The sequence below is a fragment of the Mytilus galloprovincialis genome, chromosome 3 (assembly GCF_965363235.1).
Source record: "Mytilus galloprovincialis chromosome 3, xbMytGall1.hap1.1, whole genome shotgun sequence".
Classification (NCBI taxonomy): domain Eukaryota; kingdom Metazoa; phylum Mollusca; class Bivalvia; order Mytilida; family Mytilidae; genus Mytilus; species Mytilus galloprovincialis.
The window spans coordinates 85,818,722-85,839,969 of NC_134840.1; the positions used below are offsets into that span (position 1 = coordinate 85,818,722).

The 21,248-nt window shown below is 30.4% G+C and overlaps 2 protein-coding genes across 3 annotated transcripts in view; both read right to left on the reverse strand.

The window, feature by feature from the left end:
• LOC143069227 (interferon-induced protein 44-like) overlaps nucleotides 1–21,248 on the reverse strand; it is a 90,274-nt gene that overhangs the window by 5,214 nt on the left and 63,812 nt on the right. The window contains exon 1 of one of the 2 annotated variants that reach the window (XM_076243757.1): nucleotides 324–946. The exons of the other annotated variant lie outside the window; for it this stretch is intronic. Coding sequence (XP_076099872.1) covers nucleotides 324–843 — 520 coding nt within the window. The 5' untranslated portion in view covers nucleotides 844–946. Of the gene's footprint in view, nucleotides 1–323; nucleotides 947–21,248 lie in introns of those variants that run through there. 2 annotated transcript variants of the gene reach the window in all.
• LOC143066617 (interferon-induced protein 44-like) lies at nucleotides 5,682–20,406 on the reverse strand. The gene is made up of 7 exons (XM_076239483.1): nucleotides 20,267–20,406; nucleotides 18,098–18,636; nucleotides 17,430–17,491; nucleotides 13,425–13,622; nucleotides 10,207–10,353; nucleotides 7,916–8,087; nucleotides 5,682–6,132 (listed from the first exon to the last, which is right to left on the reverse strand). The coding sequence occupies exons 2-7, from the start codon at nucleotides 18,618–18,620 to the stop codon at nucleotides 5,813–5,815; spliced, it is 1,422 nt and encodes a 473-aa protein (XP_076095598.1). The 5' UTR covers nucleotides 18,621–18,636; nucleotides 20,267–20,406; the 3' UTR covers nucleotides 5,682–5,812.

The window sequence follows — 21,248 nt, forward strand, 5'->3', positions numbered from 1 at the left end:
GTTGTGTTATGTTTATTGTTGTTGGTCTGTTTGTCCATTTTTTGCCATGGCGTGGTCAGTTATTTTCGACTTATGATTTTGAATGTTACCTCGGTATCTTTCGTTTCTCTTTGTCAAGGTACTTTATCATCCCAAAAGTTGCATTTCTTTTCAAGTTATTTTGAGAAAAATATACTCATTGTTAAAAGAACATTTCCTAAATCGTTCATGAATTTGTTTGTTTGTTTTTTGTTTGTTAGCTTGTTTACCTTTTACATTGATTCAGGTCATGATAAATGCTAACATAAAAACCATAATAGCTATCAAATATAAATGTCACTCACCCTCAACTAAATATACTTCAATGTCTTTTACTCTCAGGTTGCCATTAGCAATAGACTTATAATTTTCGTCATTCATTGTGTAGGACGATCCAAAATTTGTTTTTCCATTCAAGTTGAAAATTGTACCATCAAAGTTAACCTTGCCAGAAAAGGTTTGCAAATCTCGGTCACCGAATGTTGGTCCATAGTCAGCATGGTCATATATGCTATTTCGATAATTAGCTATTGGCATTTTTACCGGTGACCATGTGCCATTTTGATAAAGTTTGAAGAGGAAAGATTTTGTGTCCGATTGAAAGTTTCCAATACTTCTCCAACTGACTGAAGTGTATCCTCCATATATGAAATTATCATGATTATAAAGGATCGTAACAGTTGGGCCTTTATTGTTACAAGCATTATGAAAAGCTGTTGAGGTACACCCGTCTCCAGAAGCCTTATACAAAAGTGTGTACTTTTTCATACCACCAATCCACTTTGTCATTTGGCTTCGGTCTTCCTTTTTAAATTCGACAATCATTTTGATAACCTGTAACAGTTATTGAATTGTTTCGTTAAATATGATTTATGTCTTATGATTTCACTACTCCCTACCTGAATATCCTTTGATTAATTCAAAACATTATCTAACAATAAATTACTTCCTGTTAATTTCTACCAAGGTTATATGAATTATATTCCGTCATCCGTGACTTACGTCGTCTACGACAACGTTTAACTGGTTATATACCTCTAGTGTACTTTCATTTCGTAGAAAGGCGATTTTCTACTTTCTCCTATTACATGTATTAGTTAGGGAAACATTTAATTTTGAACAAATAAGAACAATGTTTAATCGAATAAAACAAATTTTGAAACGAGTGTATGTCAGCGCAAAAATTTCTTTTACGATTATAACGAAGCGGAAATAATCACCGAAAAAGTTGTGATATGTTTGATATTCAGGTAGAAAGTTAGGAAAAAACAATAAAATATTGGCCTTCCTTATTTTTTTCACCATATTATCTTCCTTTCCATCTAGCAGATACACCTTTAATGGGTATTGCATTTCACAATCACTAGCATGCAATCAAGACGTTCAAAAATATTTTATATCTTAAACTAGTATTTAGAATCGATAAATAGTAATACAAAATGTATCTATTGCAACTGTCTAAGTGTATCTAACCTAATATTCAAATAAGATATTTGAAAGGTTACATTTCACACCAACTTTCGGAAGACAGTACTTATAGTCCCCGTGCTTGAAACGATTTACAAGGGAAAACCAAATGAAACGATTTCCTAGTTAATAAATTGATTTAAATGTTGGTGTTGCCATGGCTGCTGAATATTGATGCGTACACATTTTGACGTTGGGCAGTTGAATTAAGTACAATGGAAATAACATAATTTGCCAAAAGTATCATTCATATCCCTGTTTAAAAGCATTATGTAACATATTTCATAAACATTATTATATGATTAACACAAACAAACCAGTGTCTTGGAAATAAACACAACTCGCCAACCTCATTAAAGCGAAAATCAAATGCTCTTATCCAACATGCTAGTAATGTCCGAACGTTGTATAATAATTTTCGTTACTAAGATAGCTAAATCTGCACCCTATTTTCTGTATGCCAAATAAGAGAGATAAAAAGTGTATAAAAGTAGTTAGACTACTTTGTTGTCGAAATTTATCATCTTGGTTTTTTTTTTATCAAATGCGACCAATCTTTTTTTCTCAATCCTATGTTAATTTGCGAACGTTGAATTCGTGCTTTTTTCAGAATTGTTTTCGTTTTCGTTTTAGTGTAAGTATTTGTATAATCTATTTTGCCTTTCTATCGTTGACAAATTTAACGCAGATATTAAGTATGTGAATAAATAAACTCATCATAGATACCAGGACCAAACCCAGTATATATACGTCAGACGCGCGCTTCGTCCACAAAAGACCCATCAGTGACGCCCGAATCCCCAAAAAGCTGAAAAATAACCGCACAACGTATCTTTCACTAACTGCATTGGGGACGTGTAAACTACTTTTCAAGTGTGGTTTATGTTTTTTTACTATTCAAATAATTGAAGCAAGTGAAGGTATAAAATAATCTTTTTATACAATATTCGTCGAGTCTAGACTTGAAAAAAACGCAACGTCACAACAACAAACTCAGAGAACAGCAAAACAATTTGTTTAGCTTCACAGTTTAAATTTCACTAACGAAGAACTGTTATTAAATGTAAATTAACCACATATAGATAATGAAATAGTAATTCATCGGTTAGGAAAAGTTTGCAACGGCTCAGGAAATTCAAGAAATTGTTATCTAGTTTACCAAGTTGCTAATTCTTTTATTGGTATTTATACACTTGTTATTTTATTTTTCTTATTGATAGTAAGAGTATTTTAAAATTTTAACATAACGGCAAGATATTGAATTTCTTTATTTGCGCATTGAAAGTCTTCCATTTCTATGTAAGTATTTGATCATCACTTGCTTATGGAGAATGCATCTTCCAGTTTATTTTATATTGAGGTTTTGCGTTTCTATCAGGAATATCTTGATTAGGGATACTTCAAACAAACTATTTGGAAAAGAAAGAATAGAAATAGAGGCATCTGTTTTAAAATCTTAACCTTTGATATGCATGATTTCTCTTTTCAAAGCTGAGACAATTTTACAGATTTAGTTATTTTTTAGAATACGAAACTTAATTAATCTTTTTACATATTGGGAAGGCGTTTTTAGGTTGTGTAATTTTACGTTCCATATAATAATAGACAGCGTAGACATTTCTTAAAACTTCAATAACTTTCTTAAACTGTACTGGATTTCTACCAAACTTGGACAGAAGCTTGTGTATGCTCATTAGATAGTATCCAGAAGTAAATTTTGTAAAAATAAAAATCTACATTTTCCGTATTTTACTTTTGAATGGACTTAGATTTTCTGCCAGGAAACAACACATTCACTCTGTGGTTAAAGTTTTTAAAATATTAATAACTTTCTTATACTATTTTGTATTTGTACCAAACTTAGACAGAAGCTTGTTTATAAGCAAAAGCTACTATTTAAAAGGACATTTTGTTAAAACTTTGTACCTGTCTATCAATCGTTTACTTATAAATGGACTCAGTTTTTCTTCCAGTTAACATTACATACAATCTGCAGTTAAAGGTTTTTTTTAACATTTATTAGATTCATAAACTATCCTGGATTTTTACCAAACTTGAACGGAAGCTTCTTATTTTCAATCAAAACATAGTATCAAGAGGAATGTTTTCATTGATGTTTATCCTTCTTTTTTGTTGAGCCTGCAACTAACAACCAAAGTAGGCGACACACTGGGTTCCGCGGAACCCTTACGAATTTTTGTATCTAATGTTTTTAGTAACTACTTTCTTTTAGTGTTTTTTTCATATCAAAAATAGGTTATTTATGTATAGCTGTGTTAGTTGATTGAGTGTGGTTTATTATGCCCATTTGTGGGCATTATCTTTTCTGGTATGTGCGTCCGTTCGTCCGTCTGTTCGTCTGTCCCGCTAAGTTTAAATTTTAAGTCAAGGTAGTTTTTGAAAAAGTTGAAATCAAATCAACTTGCAACTCAGTACACATGTTCCCAATGATATGATCTTTCGAATTTTAATGCCAAATTAGAGTTTTTATCCCAATTACACGGTCCACTGAACAAAGTAAATGATAGTGCGATAAGGATACGCGCGTACTATGGACACTTTTTTTTTTATATGAATTCAAATTGTTTTAAAAAAAATTGGGAACTGAAAACTAACAACTTAAGTAAGCATAGTATGGTATATTGTGACATGTTAACGACTTATTTTCTGATATTTTGTAATCTTGTGTAGACATCTCAGATTCAATGTTGGCCCCTATACTCGTAGACATTTGTGTATATGATTGAGTTCAATTGGTATTCAAATATAGTTTTGATAATTCTGTGGCAATACAGTAAAACAATTATGTAGGAAATTGTGGATAAAACCTGATTTTATAGTTAGCAATACATTTCAATTGTTTGACAGTCGCAATAAAATCATTTTATTAATAATCTTATGTGAACAAAACTTATAAACATTCTAAGTAATAGACTCCACTAAAAGATTAAAGATCTTTTAAATCAGTTTACACTAGTTTTTGAAAGAAAAATAAATATTTAAAAAAAAATAAAGCGGAATATTTCACCAAATCGACATGTATTTGAAAGATAAACAAACATTCCAAAAAAGGTTGTACAGTCATCATCAGATTTCAGGAAAAAATCTTAATGCCTGGAAATTTCAGGCAATAACTTAATTTCTAGGCATGAGCTTATTGCCTAGAATTTACGTTAAATGCTTAGTTTCATTCATTGCCGCTAACATATACAAATGTACAATTTAAGGCGACCAGAAGGATGCATAATAGGTATCAACATTTATAAATATATAAAAATATGTTGAAGTATCTTTAACTGTGTTTGTTAACGTTAACTAACTAAAATGTTTAATGCTCATCAGTGATGCTGTAATATTTAAAAAAAAAAAAAAAAAAGGACTAAAGGAAGTGCAAATTTTAGGAGCATAAAATGCTTAAAATTTCGAAAGTACACCACTAGCACTATCATGTTCAAATAAAGGCAATGTAGGATATTGACAATGAGACAACTCACCACAAGAGACCAAATGCATTAGAACCTAACTATAGGTTGTTTAACATCTTATTTATTTCTAAAAATATATAATTGATACCAACATGTATGGAATTACAAAATAATAAATAAATCACACCGATAACCAAGTTAATTTTTTATAAGGACTTCACAGATAATTCATATCTAAAACATATATTTTGGAACAACAAAGCAAGGAATTTCAAAATAGTAAACTAAAAATACCAATAGCCAAAGCTTGTTAAATTCATTTATTTAAAGAATACGGGAAAAAATATAATCTACTGTGAAACATATGTTTTATAAGCATACGATTTATAAACATATGTTTTTATAAGCAACAAAGCAAAGAAATCACAAAAAAGTAATAACAAAATCGTGCTGTGTAACATTGATTTTTGAAGAAAAAAAACGCATGATAATAATTGTGTCCATAACGACTACAGCACTGTACAAAGTATGACCACTGAAATATATTACCATGATAACCGTCGTGGAACGAATTGTTGATATTAAATCTTTTCGATCTTAATAGTTGTGCATTCAATGTTTCAATTTATTCAGTTTGTGAATCCAAAAATAAAAACCACACAAATTAAATAACATCAATCAAGTAAATATATTTAAGCAGAATACATTTCAAAAAGGTATTATCTGTAAGAAAAAAAGTAGTTTATTGTGTCAGCAAAATCTGTGTGAAAATGATACAAAAGTTAATTTTAAACATGTTTTTAATTTTTTTTAGAGAAACCTTTAACCAATTCTTACATTTATACATTTTAAGCGTATAGTTATGAACATGATTATCCACCAAACATTTATACATAATAAAATCAAATGTTTTTCTCCCTAATACTCAGCTTTTTCATTTTTCCCTCTTCATTTTGGTCAAGGTAGTTGTCCATGTAGTCATCACAAAAATGTAAAATATGTTGCAAGGTTATCAAAGTTAGAATGTTGACGTTATCATTTAGCTCCATCTCCGATTCGTAATTCTTAATTGGAAGAATGTGTGACCTTGGAAGTCCTATTATCTGTGATACTCTGTCTATCGTTTGCTGAATAACGAAGCTGGAGAAAACCTTCGAAAGGTCTTCACATGAAGTTTCGCACATCTTATCTATCTTTGTTAGCAAAACCACTTGTGGAACTCCTATAATATGTTTGACAATATTTTACTACATTCAACTATAATCATAGTAAACATACTAAAAAAAGAACAATGGCAAGGACAGAGGCAAGATATTGTTTTAGGTCTTTTCTGCCTCGGTTCGTAAAATACATTTGAAAAGAAAAAAAACCACAACTTCCAATCACAAAATTTACTTAAAATACGTCTTTCCAAAACAGACATATGTTGCCGGATTTGTTTACCATTCCAAAACACCTGAAATCGGTTTAAGTGAATATGAGGTTGTTATGTCAAACTTTTAATCTAGTGTGTTTAGAACGTGTCCTTTCATTTTTTATTTTTTTTTAAATGTACAATCACTGTCGTTTTTTTCTTTGAATAATAATGTTGATGTTTTTTTCTGGTGAGTCCTGATAGTTTTTTTTTTATATATCTATTGATGTTCTTAAAAATTCCATGAACGTGTATTTATTTTAGAAAATCTAAAATCTTCACGCTCGATGGAGACCTCAAGTAAAGACTATCAGTGAACGGCTGGCGAGTATAAACTCAGACTATCAGTGTACGGCTGACGAGTATAAACTCAGACTATCAGTGTCCGCCAATTTTTTGGTAGTATCCAGAACGGAATCCTTCTAGTCGTAATGAGGATGTAAAGTTATATATATTCAGTGTGAACAGTTCCCCTTCGAAATTCTATGAAAGTCCCATGGTGGATGGTTTCGATGCTTAATTTCAGAATACATCAAACATTCAGGCGCCGCTTGATTGGTTCCGCCAGTTTAGAAGAACTTATTATGTGAATCAATTTTGAATTGTTTAATTGTTCTCGACATAAATAAGAAAGTTTGAGACTCCAAAAAAATAAAATCAAAAGGAATTATTATTATAATTTCGTTGGAACTCCAAACCAGAACATTTTCAAAATCAAAAGGTAGCTTACATTTACACATTCAAACAAATTTGTTTTTTTTTTGTAAGTGGATTTGCACATGGTATGTTAAAAGTCCCTTGACTATGAAGGTTAAATTCCCATATCTCAAATCAATAGAATTTAATTCCTGTCACTCTGTAACGATATTCAAAACAAATTACTAAAAACTAAATATGTTTTTCTGTACCCTATCCAAATAAAAGATTGTATTTTATTAGTAAATTGATCTAGGCAAACTGACAAGTTAAAGTCCTTTATTTCTGTAGCTGAAAACATTTTTTTTTACAATTGATTTTTTATTCGTTGATTCAAGTAATTACACGTTTTATGATGTTTCATCAAAATACTTCTTTTTTGTATAAAAAGTCAAATAATCACCGGACAAACGACAGAATGACAGCTAACATAAGTGAAAGAAAAACTGTGACGCACAAAATGGGTGTTGTAAATATGTGTTCAGCTAAGTTGTTGCACATTGAATTGAACACCCATCAACAATCATATAATATCTTGCATATTCTATTTTATTCACACTTTTAGTCACTTTAGCCAAAGATGAAAAATTCAACAAAACAAAATTGCAAATAACTTTGACCAATCAATAAAATTATGCATTCGAAATAACTGAAACAAATAATAAATATATTTCACTTCCCAACCGAGTTTCTCGACTTTTTCAGAAAATTGACTCAACAATGGAAGATTGTTCCTATTAAACTGCTCTTTGAATGAGATATATAAAACGTAAGGTTGATAACTTTTTTTGTTTGTTGAACATTTTAGACTTACCAATTAAGAAATGTTATTTATTCGTGAACAGACTTCTTCGTATGGTCTTCTTGTAACTTTTTAGTTTAAATCTATACTGACCTTTTTGATTCATGCGACTCTGAAGTGCCTTCATCCTCTCAATAACCTTCTCTGGCATGACATCAATTGTGCTACCATCTATGACAAACACCACACAATGTATTTTGTCTGATAGATGGGGGATAGTCACAAACCCTGGAATGTCTGTTGATAGGGGAACTGAAGGATTGAGCTGAAAATTGTACATTAATTATTACATTTGTATAGTACATGTAAAAAGAACACTTATATATTTATATATATTTTGGAAAGTATGATGCTTTTCAACTCAACTTTGAACTTGTTTGGCGTTATAACTATTTTGATTTGAGCGTCACTGGTGAATCTTATGTAGACGATACGCGCGTCTGGCGTATTAAATTATAATCCTGGAACGTTTGATAACCATTCACGCTAGATATGATCGAAGATGTAGTGCATATTCGTGGGCGTTTTCGTTCTATGTATTAGAATAATTTCTTTGCCAGTAAGAGATTTAAATGTATACGTATATGAAAAAAACATTAATGGAGCAGGATCTGGTTACCCTTCCGGAGCACCTGAAATCACCCCCTATTTTTGGTGGGGTTCGTGTTGATTAGTTTTTAGTGTTCTATGTTGTGTTTTGTTTACTTTTATTTGTCTGTTTGTCTTTTTCTTTTTAGCCATGGCGTTGTCAGTTTATTTTCGAAATATGAATTTGACTGCCCCTTTAGTATCTTTCGCTCCTTTTCATTGCAGTTTTTACGTTGCTGCTTAGATTCGGCCATTGAGGTTATGTAATAAAATTAACAGTACCAATTTTCTTGCACCAGATGCGCATTTCGACAATACATGACTCTTCAGTGATGCTCGTGGCCAAAATATTTGAAATCCAAAGCTTATATAAAAGATAAAGAGCTATAATCCAAAAGGTCCAAAAAGTATAGCCAAATCCGTGAGAGGAATCAGATCTTTGCATGAGGGAGATACATTCCTTAATTTCTAATATTTTCTGATATTTTGTAACAGCAAATTTTAATAACACAAAACATCCGTATTTTCATGCCAGTACCTAAGTTTCGCACAAAAGAAATATCAGCTTATATAGTCATAGAAGATTTCATGTATGTGTCAATAATGAAATTCACTTAATCGGAGCACAACGAAGTGATTTTTGTGATTCATTATAAAGTTTTCATTGATCAACAATGGTAAGTGCATAGGCACATAAATAAACAAACTCGCTGGGAATATAATTTCACATAGTCAATACTTGAAATAAAATGCTTAGAATTGTCTGTTGTTCATACCTAGTTTTGTAAGAACAATACATTGTATTGTCTGAAATGTTGGTGGGTTTTTTGTTCGATATGAACTATCATTTTTTTCAGATACGACAATCGATTACCGGTGCTCAAAATATGGTGGTCCATTTTGATTGTACATTCAACCAAGAAAATCGGTTTTTCGCATGAACTCCAGTATGCGTTGCTACAGTAAACGTCACCTTTATGTTTTTTTTACCATACATGTGATTCAGAGTCAACTGGGAAAATGTCACTATACAGAATTGACAACATCGGTAAAAAAACACAGATTATACGACCTTTCTTTTGTCTTTAGAAGTAATTATTTCATGAATGTGACCGTTATAGTTGTGTTGCCGATTTCAGTTGTACATTTTCATAACTATTTTGGTTGGCTATATCTTGCTACCTCTACTGATAAAGTCCTCCATAAATGAATATGCTCTCTCGTCACGTACCAATTATGATATGGAAACAACATAATATTTGGTAGAAGGTATCTGCAGCCTCCTATACATGAGGTATCTTCTATTCATTTATTTATTTTAGCTGATACCATTTCTAGGGGCCGTCTAAAACTCGCAGTGAGGTGAATGTGTTTAGTCCGTGTTGAAGGCCTTACAATGACTTTTCTTTGCATGCTTATTATGTGTTTTTACTGTGAATGTTATTGGATTTGTTTCACGGATGGATACCATATATCTGTTGTGTTTCTATTATACTGATTACTAATATTCCTTAAGATCAACTGTTGTTGCGTTAATTTTCGAAATGATTACAACATCGATACAGTTGCTGAAGTAATGAATAGTTAAATTACAAGTGATCTACTCAATCTCATTTTAAATATCATTTCAGATTATTTTTTGTCAACATAAGTACTACTAATGTTATAAGAAATCGAATCATAAGCTAAATGCTGTATATTTTGTCAACGCATGGAAGATAAGGTTGACCAAATATAATTACTAATCATGACACCACACTTCTGTTTTACTTCATTATCTATACAAATATTGCTACCTGGTGTCGATCTGGTATATGGCCGTCCAATAAGAAACACATTTCATGGGCATCAATACCTTGGTTTGCCTCAATTCCTCTAGTATCATGCATTCTGAAATTTAGTGGTTCGCCTGATGTCCAGTTTCTGATTTGATACATCCGATACTACAAAAATAAATGCGCTAAAACTTATGTGATACTATTTCTTTGAAAAACAATAATTGTGAATAAAAAAAACATTGATCTTAAACAAAGTTAGTGGTACCACCAATACTCAAATAATGTGAAATAATTGGGCCACCATAAAAACATAACATAACATAAACATTGAGTTCCAATGTGATTGTCAGTATGTGTACATGATACACTATATAGGAAAAACGATGATATGTATTTTTAAGATTATCATTGTCCGAAACAATTTAACAAACTATGTGACTTAAGGGGGTCATTTAAAAAAAATGTCGAATTTTCAGTACACCCATGCTATTTTTTTTATTTTTAATGGAAATTTCAGTTGTAATGGTTTAAATGAAAGCTTGTCGGATTTGTGATTCAGAACATTAATAATAAAAACACCTTACTTCTATTTTGATAAGATTAAACTGCATTTAAGACCGATTTTGGGGGTATTTGTCTGCGTACAGTGTTTTTGCGATTTTCTGATCGCCTTGATATCTGCAAAAGGGACTTTTTAAGAACGTTAAATATTACTCTAACGAAAAATCGTAGCTTCTTTATCATTGTATGTAACATATTATCTACAAACTAAATTGAATCAGCGTACAGGAGGTTCATGTCTTTCCTGTTACCGCTACTTAAATCTGCCGTTAAATTATTCTCCCTACGAATATTGAATCAGTCAGTGTTGATCTCAAAAGGGCAAAGTATTCTTTACATTTAAAACGCCTCGTTTCTTGAACGACAGTGTAGAGAAAGGAAATTTCAAGACATTTGGTGAAGAAAAAAAAGAGCGTACTTTTTTTCATGTCTATGCTGTTACCACCAATTTTGATTAATTACACAAACAGTATACTTGTAAAAAGTGCAATAACGTGTAGGAAACCAAATTCACAATAGAAAAACATAATCACTTCACCAAAGGGAGTAGTTATTTCACAACAGCAATCAAAAACGATGAAATTTGTCTATCCTGTTATGTCTATCCTGTTACTATGGTTGCTATGGTTACAGTAACAGGATAGACAATTGTAGACAAAAACGTCCTTAATTTTTTTATCTTAACATATAGGTGCAAAACGAATAAAATATTTCGTTGTTTAAACTCATCTTAAGGTTATAACGTCTCAATCTTCCTAATTAAGCATTCGCAGGTGCAATACTGATATCGGTAACAGGATAGACAAAAAGGTAATAGGATAGACTTTTATATAGTGATTTATCAGAAACGTATGTTCCTGTTACCAATGAAATATAGAGAAAAGTAAACTAACTTATGAGGGATTTACTTGATGTTAGGTTTATTTGAAAGGGTGAAAAAATGCCGAACAATATGAATTGATATCTTAGACTTGCATTACTGGTGGTAATTTTTACAACCTTTGAAAACCAATTTTTAGAGGCATTTTTCAGTACAACCTGGAAAATGGGAAAATAATCTATTATATTACAGAATGAATAGATATAGAAGTTTATTCTCTTGAAAACCATCTAATTGACTACGTAAAACAAGCTTAACATTTTATCTAAACCTTTTCTTAATAACCCAAAATTTCTTTTGAAAATGGTAACAGGATAGACAAAATAATGTACCACCGATCAAAAAATGTTTCAACATATTCTTGTTTGACATCATTAAGATTGCATCTTTTAATATGTTGTTCTTAAAGTATTGTTTGTTTTGATTTGCTTATGTAGAGGATTGTTTGATTAAGTAACTTTTAATATTTTTTTCAATTTCAAAATTCGACATTTTTTGAAAATGACCCAAGGATGTACTTAGATGATCTTGAGTGTAATTAAATAAATCAAGAATTTAGAATTGATACTCTAAGCTGGAAGAGTACTAAATAAAGATCAAAATAAGCTAAAAATAGTGATAGGTCATGGAGCTCCTTTTCTAGATATTTTATCTATAAAATATGGAGGGGAAAGGTTTATTCGGACTTTTACCACATATTATCATTTGAGTTATTTCGGTCTCAAAGCAAAAGAAAGAAAATCAAGAATATACTTGAATTTTGTCAAATGACCTTTTATGAGCCATTAAGTCTTATATTAAAAGATAAATAGGTGTTATTGAGCAAAATATTTGACGTTGTATTGTATGGAAAAACACCACATTTGACACAAATTCCAAAAACCTCACCGAAGTATATCCTTAAATATTTTTTTGTTTTAGAAAGAGAAACCATGGCCCTGAAAAGTAAAGATAAGCTGGGAACAAATGAGCTCAAAACTTTATTATGAATTTTAAGAACTTGACAAAATTTTAACATTGTTATTTCAAAGTTATTGGTACCGTTAATGCTATTGTTATCTTTTTAAGGGGGCTCGCGGGTATAAATCAATTTTTTTAAGGATTTCGCTACTTTAAAAAAAAAATTGTCCTTTACTGAATAGAAAAATAAAATTAAAATATGGGGTCACCGTTCTTTACGCTCACAATCTGCTTTCGAGAGAAGCATGCATTTTTGTTAAGGTACTTTTCCCCTGTTGAACGAATAGGAGAAAAAAAGGTAATAAAAAAAATAAAAAAAGAACTAAATTACAGAAATCGCCCTAATTTTACAATAGTTTAGTTTAAGTACAGTTTAATTAAAAATATTGGTCACCGATGAGTGAATTTTTTTTTTCAATTTTAATGCAAAACATGGCATGGAAGATAATTTTGAGATAAAAACATTTTTAAAGTCATCATGGGCCAAAACGAATTATTTTTTTCGATATATTTTTGTCCAACATCATACGTTTGTGATTGGTAGTCCAATTGCGACTCAATTTGTCCGTGCTATAGCAGATTTTTTGCATTACTATCAAACGGTCAAAACATAAATAACAATATATCATCGCCATATTTTTCGTTGTTGTGATGGTTGTTTGTTGGAGAAACCTATATTCGTTTGACATCTTCTATCCTCTTTGGATTTCGATCATTAATTCTGCACATGAGAGCAATTAGATACACTAAAAATACGTAGACAAGTCATTACAAAAGAGTAAGTATTGATTAAACTAAAAGCAATACAAATCTTTTCAATTATAATACTACTCACAACAGTTGTTACACTATGCTCTGCATTACCACTACATGCCTGACTTGTTATATAGCCTTTGAAGATTGAATTGATGGTGTTAAAGAAACTGGACTTTCCTGCTCCTACTTGTCCAACCAATAAAAGACGTGCATGAGGCACATTTAGTTCCTGAAGAGGTTTATATTGTTCTATCTTTTCTTTCAATGCATTGAGTAGCTTATATGAAAGATAAATATTGGTTATATTTAAATGCGAATTTTGCCGTTATAGCAATAGACAACTAAGATAGTTAAATATAAACTTATCAATGTACATTTGGGTCGTATATGTCAATTTTATGAGTTTTGTAAGTGAACCAACATTAGAATTGTAACTTTGCCAGAAAAAAATTCAGAGTGTTTTAATAGTTCATTGTACATTATGCCTGTTTTTGTAGCTTAGGTGTTGTTTTTTAAAATTCCAAATTCTAAGTGTGAAGATGAAAGTTATAAATACAAAAGACTCATCAGTGACGCTCGAATCCTAAAAAGTTCCAAAGGCCAAATAAAATACGAAGTTGAAGAGCATTGAGGATCAAAATTCCTTAAAGTGTTGCCAAATATAGCTAAGGTAATCTATGCCTGAGGTAGAAAAGCCTTAGTATTTCAAAAAATTCTAAATTTTGTAAACTGTTAACTTATAAATATAACCATATCAGTGATAATTTATATCAGCACAAAAGGTGCTGACTACTGAGCTTGTGATACCCTCGGGGAATTAAATCTTTACCAGCAATGGCATCGACCCAGTTGTTGTAAATAAACTCATCATAGATACCAGGACTAAATTTTGTATATACGCCAGACGCGTTTCGTCTACAAAAGACCCATCAGTGACTGACGCTCGAATCCTAAAAAGTTCAAAAGGCCAAATTAAATACGAAGTAAAGCACGAGAAAATTGAATAGTCTTTACGATAAACCTGTTTGCAGGTTTAAAGTTTTGGTAAATTCCTGTAAATGTTCTTGCTACTCCCGTTATATATTGTATAAGTACGATTGTCGTATTCAAAGGAATTACAAATCCTGAAGAAATAACAAGACAAAGTTTAAGCTTATTTGTATCAATCTACTATTCTGTGAAAATATATATTTCTTGAAGCGTTTTAACTGAACATTAAATCTACAGGTCAGAACTCGAAATATTGATAATAAATTAACAAAAACATATGAACTTGATTCTAACTAACTATATATTAACAAAATCAGAAGTACGTATACCAGAACTTAACTGAGTTATATGCCAAAAAGTCTTTTTCTTGGTTTTAGACAATACCTTCTGTATAAGTGTCAAGTGTATGGATATTTGTGAAATTTTACCATAAGTTTCCATACCTCAAAAGGAAGGTTACGATTGAGTACAAAGGTTATGGCCCAAACCATTTAGGAATCAGGATTTTTAAAGATCACGGACAACAACTCAAGTATACATGTAATTCTACGAATCTCTATCAAATTGTACCACTATTTTTTATATAAAAAAATGAAAAGTTGGGAATGATTTTGGGACCAAAAAACAATGCTTTTTTTATATAAATTTCTTATTTTTTAATGGGGTTTAATTCAAAGTCCTGAGTTGCTTGCATTCTTCAATATGCTGATTTTAACCGTGTATAACCATTTTAGATTTTGAAATACATTATCAAGTTGGTCCACATTGAGGTCAATATGGTCAAAAAATAAACTTACTTTGACTTTAATATAAAAGTAGATAAAATGGTTTCATGTATTTCGATTTTTTTTGTCAAATTTTAATGATGGTCTAATTCGGGGTCAAAGTGTAAAGCAAAATTATATCCGTATGACATTTGATCCGGAGGTAAAATGTCACAGAAGTTGTTGTTATTTTTTTATCCGGAGGAAAATATTTCCCTGGGATATTTTTTCCTTTGCCGTGAAATTCTATCTGGGTAGTTAACTTATTGAATAGTTATTAGAAAAAAACTTATCCTTTAAAAAAAAACTATGAAATGATAATATTTAGTGTATTTGAATTAAAGCGAAATAGTTAAAAAAAAAATGTATAATTAAAAAACATTCCTGAAATATTCAAGTCAATATCATCCTTTTAAAAAGAAAATTATCATGAAACATAAGAAAGAAAACCAGAAGTAATTTCAAAGATCGTAATTGTGAAAATAATAACATGATTAAATAAGGTTAGTGAAATATGTGATCATATATGTAAAAGTGAGTTGTTTTCAGAACTCAGTACAAATATAAACAATTTATAAGTAAGGTAGAAATATAGTTGCATTACTACTGTTAACAGTAATAGAATAATTTTAGTATGATGATACTTTTAACTATATAAATAGTTTTGTCTGGGGACAAAGATATAGTTGTTAATCATATGGAAATCAGATATATCATAGCATAACGATATATATTGGAAGAAAGCATGTTTAACAGCTGGATAGTATTTACCTGTGAAATGTTATCTGTCTGATTAAATCAAGTTTTAAGTCATCTTTTTATATAAATGGATATATAAAAATTATGATTCAAGGAAAATTTTCACAATGAAATAGATTCAGAAATATATTATATTAATATCTTTAAATTATAAATTCCTCATAATTACCTCCCTTTGATAAATTATGCAAATTTGTTCTACCTTTGTGAAACATTTTATAATTATAGACAGGTATATATTGATTGTGAGTAACGTACATAGTAGTTAATAGGACTCTATTTCACACGGTTCTGTGAAATATAGTACGGCAAATATATACCGGGACATACTATCCGCATAACACAGATAGATTTTCACTACTCTGGAAAAAATCAACCTGTGAAATACCATGTCTGGAAAAAAATTACCGGGACAAATTATCCTCAGGATAAAATATCACAGAGGAAGAAATAAACCGTTTCAAAAATTCTTATTTATGTGATTTCATCAAAATTTGATTTTATTTGATTGTTTTCCATGTTGAATCTAACTGTTTATTAGGATTTTGAAATTTGGTCAATAGTCAAATTGATCCACACGTCTAAAGGGTTTAAAATTAAACTTTGCTTTATTTCATCAAAAATACAATTCTTGGGATTTTTTTATATGGTAAATCTCACCATGCATTAGATTTTTTATTTTAAACTCCGTTTTCAAGTTGGTCAAAATCGGGGTTCAAATTTGTTCTTTTTTATACTGTGTCTAACTTTGTATCTAATTTGGATTTTAGGTTCATTATCAAATCTGGCGACATTGAGGCTCAAACGGTTGAAAATTATACTTTGGTTAATTTTATCAAAAATTTAATTCTTGGTGGTTTTTTTTTTGTATTGTGAATCTAACCACGTTTTTCGATTTTTGATAACGAACTAATATAGGTGAAAGCTCAATTTCAAAATTTTAAGTTCTTAGACAACATTCACCCTTAGTTATCACGCTATGACATGTCAACTATTTAATCACAATCCAATTCATAGCTGTTTTGCTCAATCAAATTAAAATTGTTTATTGATTCATAGCTGAAAATAGATATAGCATCATATTATTATTTTAGAAATTATGTATTAACATACTGTTCATTATTCTATATTTTGAAAAAATAATCAGAGGCAAGCTTTATAGTTTTTGTTTTAACAAATTGTATTAATGATGAATGATATTGTATATTATTATTTTTTTTTAACAACTTTGGACGAGATTCGAGTAAGTTTTACATAAAATCCCTTTTTTTTTTGGATTGATTGACCTTATTCAATCTGTGACTGATACTGATTCTGCGTCATATATTGATATATCATATATATATTACAATCCAAATAAAACCAAAACATATGAGGTTTGGGCAAGGTGCAGCTACAATGATAAAATTTCCTTTGGCATTAATTATGAATAGTCCTGTTTGTAGTGAAGAACAGCAGTTATACACTACTCCTTTGCAGTATATAACAACAAACGATGCCGAACTGGTATTGTTTTTCTATTTTTAACTCACATATAATTATTTAAAGTTATATTGCAGTCCAAAAAGTACCTTTTCATCCCATTTTGGGGTCTTCCTCCATGGCTCATCGAGAGGTAATCTAGCAGGTAAGTCTATTAATAAAATATTTTACATATAGTTATAAAGATTCAGGCATTCAAATTGTATATGACAGAAGCGGGTTTCTTATTCAAAGGACTCATCAGTAGTGACTTTCAAGTCATATTAAAAAAAAGAATTGTGTGTCCATTTCCAATTATCATTCAAGGCTTTAATCAATGCTGGTGAGCCATTGTCTACGACATCAAATTTACTTTGATTTACTAATTTGTAATATACATATTCCGGGAGTTTGAAGTTAGAATTAAAGTCAGGTAGTTAATACTAACCGATATGTTTTGGAATCATGTGCATGTTTTCGTAAATTGGCTCCTTTACCTTGGCCATTAGTCGTTTCATTTTATAGATTAATATTGTAACAGTATTTTAACAGTTTCATGACAAACTCAATTTGTTACTGTCTAACAGAAAAAGTCATTGGTGGAATTGGAATGAAAATTTTCAAACTGGTATTTGGTTTAGATAATATGAAACATTGTTACCGATACATGTATTTGTATTTCTTGTGTTAGTGGAACAGAAAAATTTTATGTAATGGCGTGCCCTAACGGACTTGATTCCTTAATAATGATTTAGATACGAGCATGCTTTAAACTTACCCTCTACCAAATAAACTTCTATATCTTTGATTTGTAAATGACCATTAGCTATAGATTTATATGTTTCGCCATTCATGGTATATGATTGGCCAAAATTGGTGGTCCCGTTTAAATGATAATACGTTCCACTGCTGTTTATACTGCCTGTGAATGTTTTGAGATCAAATGCACCGAAAGTAGGACCAAAAGAAGCATCATCGTAAATAGAAGAATTATTACTACCACTGAACGGCATTTTTATTGGAATCCACCTTCCATTCTGGTAAAGACGAAATAGGAAAGCATATGCATCGGCATGATAACCTCCAGCACTTCTCCAACTAACGGAAGTATACCCTCCAAATACGGAATTATTGATATTGTACAAAATAGTAACAGTTGGTCCTTTATTATTGCATTTATTATGGAATGCACCCGCAGAACATCCATCCCTTGTTGCTTTGTATAGCAGTGTGTATTTTTTGTTTCCATCAATCCATTTATTCATTTGCAACTGGTCAATCTTCTTTAATTCAACGCCCATTTCATGCAGTTTCTGTCTTAAATGTGTGATTTATATCTATCATTATTATATTTGTAGATAAATTTATCATAGATACAAGTATATTACATGATATGTTATATGTTTGACAATTTTACAATATTCCATACACTTAAATTAGGACGAAATAGATAAGATGTAAACATGATTTTTTATTATTGATTGCTTTCTGCTTTTAACAAGCTTAAAATTTCTGCGAGTACTCTCAAATCGTACTCTCGTTTTTATTTGACCCATTGGAACAATTTGTAATGTATTTTTGATATGCAATGTTTACTTATTTTGTGTTATATCTCGTTTTACTGGTTGGCGTCTCTTAAAGCGCTAAAACCCATTGAATTTGTTTTCACCTGTCCAAATATACGAATATGACGAATAGCGCAGCATAGTCCTAATTCAGAACCCAGTTGTTAAAATATCACATACGCGTCCTCGTTTCTCGGGTGTTTTTTTCATATAAATATATTTTCCAGTTTGAAATGTTTTACACTAGTAATTCTTGTGCCCTTTAAAGCTTAATCAATTGCTGGTTGGTGTGAGTCAATGCTCCGTGTTGAAGGCCGTAATGTAACCTTTAATTGTTTTTACACATTGTGAATTAGAGAGAGAGAGAGTTGTCTTATTTCGCACTGATACCACATCTTCTTATTTATATGTAAGCATACATAGGTTATCCTGCATTATCTATTGCCAAACTCTTAAACAAAGTTCAGTTGAAATAAAAATGCCGCTAAAAAACTTTAATTAGGTGAAGACGATTTTGATTTGACCTTGGTCCATTTCATTCGTGTACACAACATTCGATTTTTTTCTTAAAGTTCGATATAAAAAAGAAGATGTGGTATAATTGCCAAAGAGAGAATTTTACTAAATGGCAGAATGCTCTCTCCCAAGCTAAAAATTCTAACTAAAAAAATATATGGCCATACACTGCTAGCACGGGGACACATTCTTCTGTATAGATTCAGATTTTTTTGTCAATTGTTTAATTTGATTATTGCGGAAAATATAGATTTGAAATGAGACTGTCTTTCAGAAAATAAAACAGTGCATGAAGCTGCACTAAGGGAAAGACCATATAAAAAAAAAATTCTAAAAAAAAAATCCGATTGACAATATGATAAAAAAAAATTATTCTGGTCAAGCAGATTTCTTTGATTAAAACTTGTGTTATATATGGTTCTATTTTTAAACAAATTGACAGTAACAAATGAATCCAATGTACAGTAGAAAAAGTGTGAAGAATCGAATCATTGTGACTCCTGGAAAATCGACTCTTTGGTGTTTTGATTTTCTTCAATACGCTTTGTCATTAATTCGATAAATCAATTCGTATAAATTGTAACATTTAACACGATTTGAAATGATAAAAGATTGTAATTAAATGATTGATTTTCCTCGTTTGATAGGAAGCGATGATAATAATATTTTAAATACACCTATCTCAATTTATAGTTTATATTGGTTGTAGTGCATAGATCACAGGACAATAACAAATCTCCATATATTAAGTTCGACTTGAGAAGTAATAGACAAATATATCAATAATACCCTTAAAACTTTTCTTTTAATTACTTTGGTATTTTGATATTAAAGATCCCCCGGATTTTACAAAAAGAAACACTCACCTGAGTTCTCAGTTCAGCCTCTTTGTTTTGACATGTAATCGTTTGGGTTAACTCCGCCGTAAGAAGGATGCAATATTTTTGACAGGAAAATTTCAGGTTATCCTTCTGTGAGCTCTGTTTGAAAATTATCTTTCTTTACGATATAGCTCTTACTAATGATCCTAATTATTCATGAATACATACATTGTACATGATAACATGATTTATTTTACTTTTATTTAATACTTGCCTAGTATTCTAAATTATGACATCATATGAGAAATAAAGGTAAAATGAAAGTAGGATTTTAGAAAATACTGAAATTTGATAAAGGATACAATCAGATCATGTGTACTCCAAAAAGCAATTCAATGATTTATTTAAAAAAAAACAATCTTTCAATTTATCAATTTATAACATGATAATTGATTTGTTTACTTACAGTATAGTAGCATAATAAAGGTTAAGCTTTTAACCGAGCTTATAACAACATAATGTCGTATGTTTTAGCTGCAAATTCAAACTTTCTCAACAAATTTTGAGCTTTGTCCTATAAAATAAAATTATTCAACTTATAGCGTTTTATAGATTCAACATATACAACCTCGTACATTTTTTTGCTGTTCAAAAACATGTAAACTTTTTTCGCATCAATAGCGTTAACAGCAATGTATAGAGGAGATTGACTATGTAATGCTTTTGATTTTATATATATAAAAAAGTAAAATCATTTAAATCTAATATGATCGGCTCATTGGTTTTATTCCAATTGAAGCACTTGTGTAATGTGTACTATTGTTTATAGATATAGGAAGATGTGGTATGGGCGCCAACGAGAGACAACTCTCCATTCAAATAACAATTGACATTTCTTCATAACACATGATACAATTATACAGTAGCTAAGAAATATTTTTGATGTAAGATTATTAAATCACATAACAAAATTGGAAATATATAAGGAAAAAAAGAAATTAACAGAGAAAACAAATGTGCACTCTTT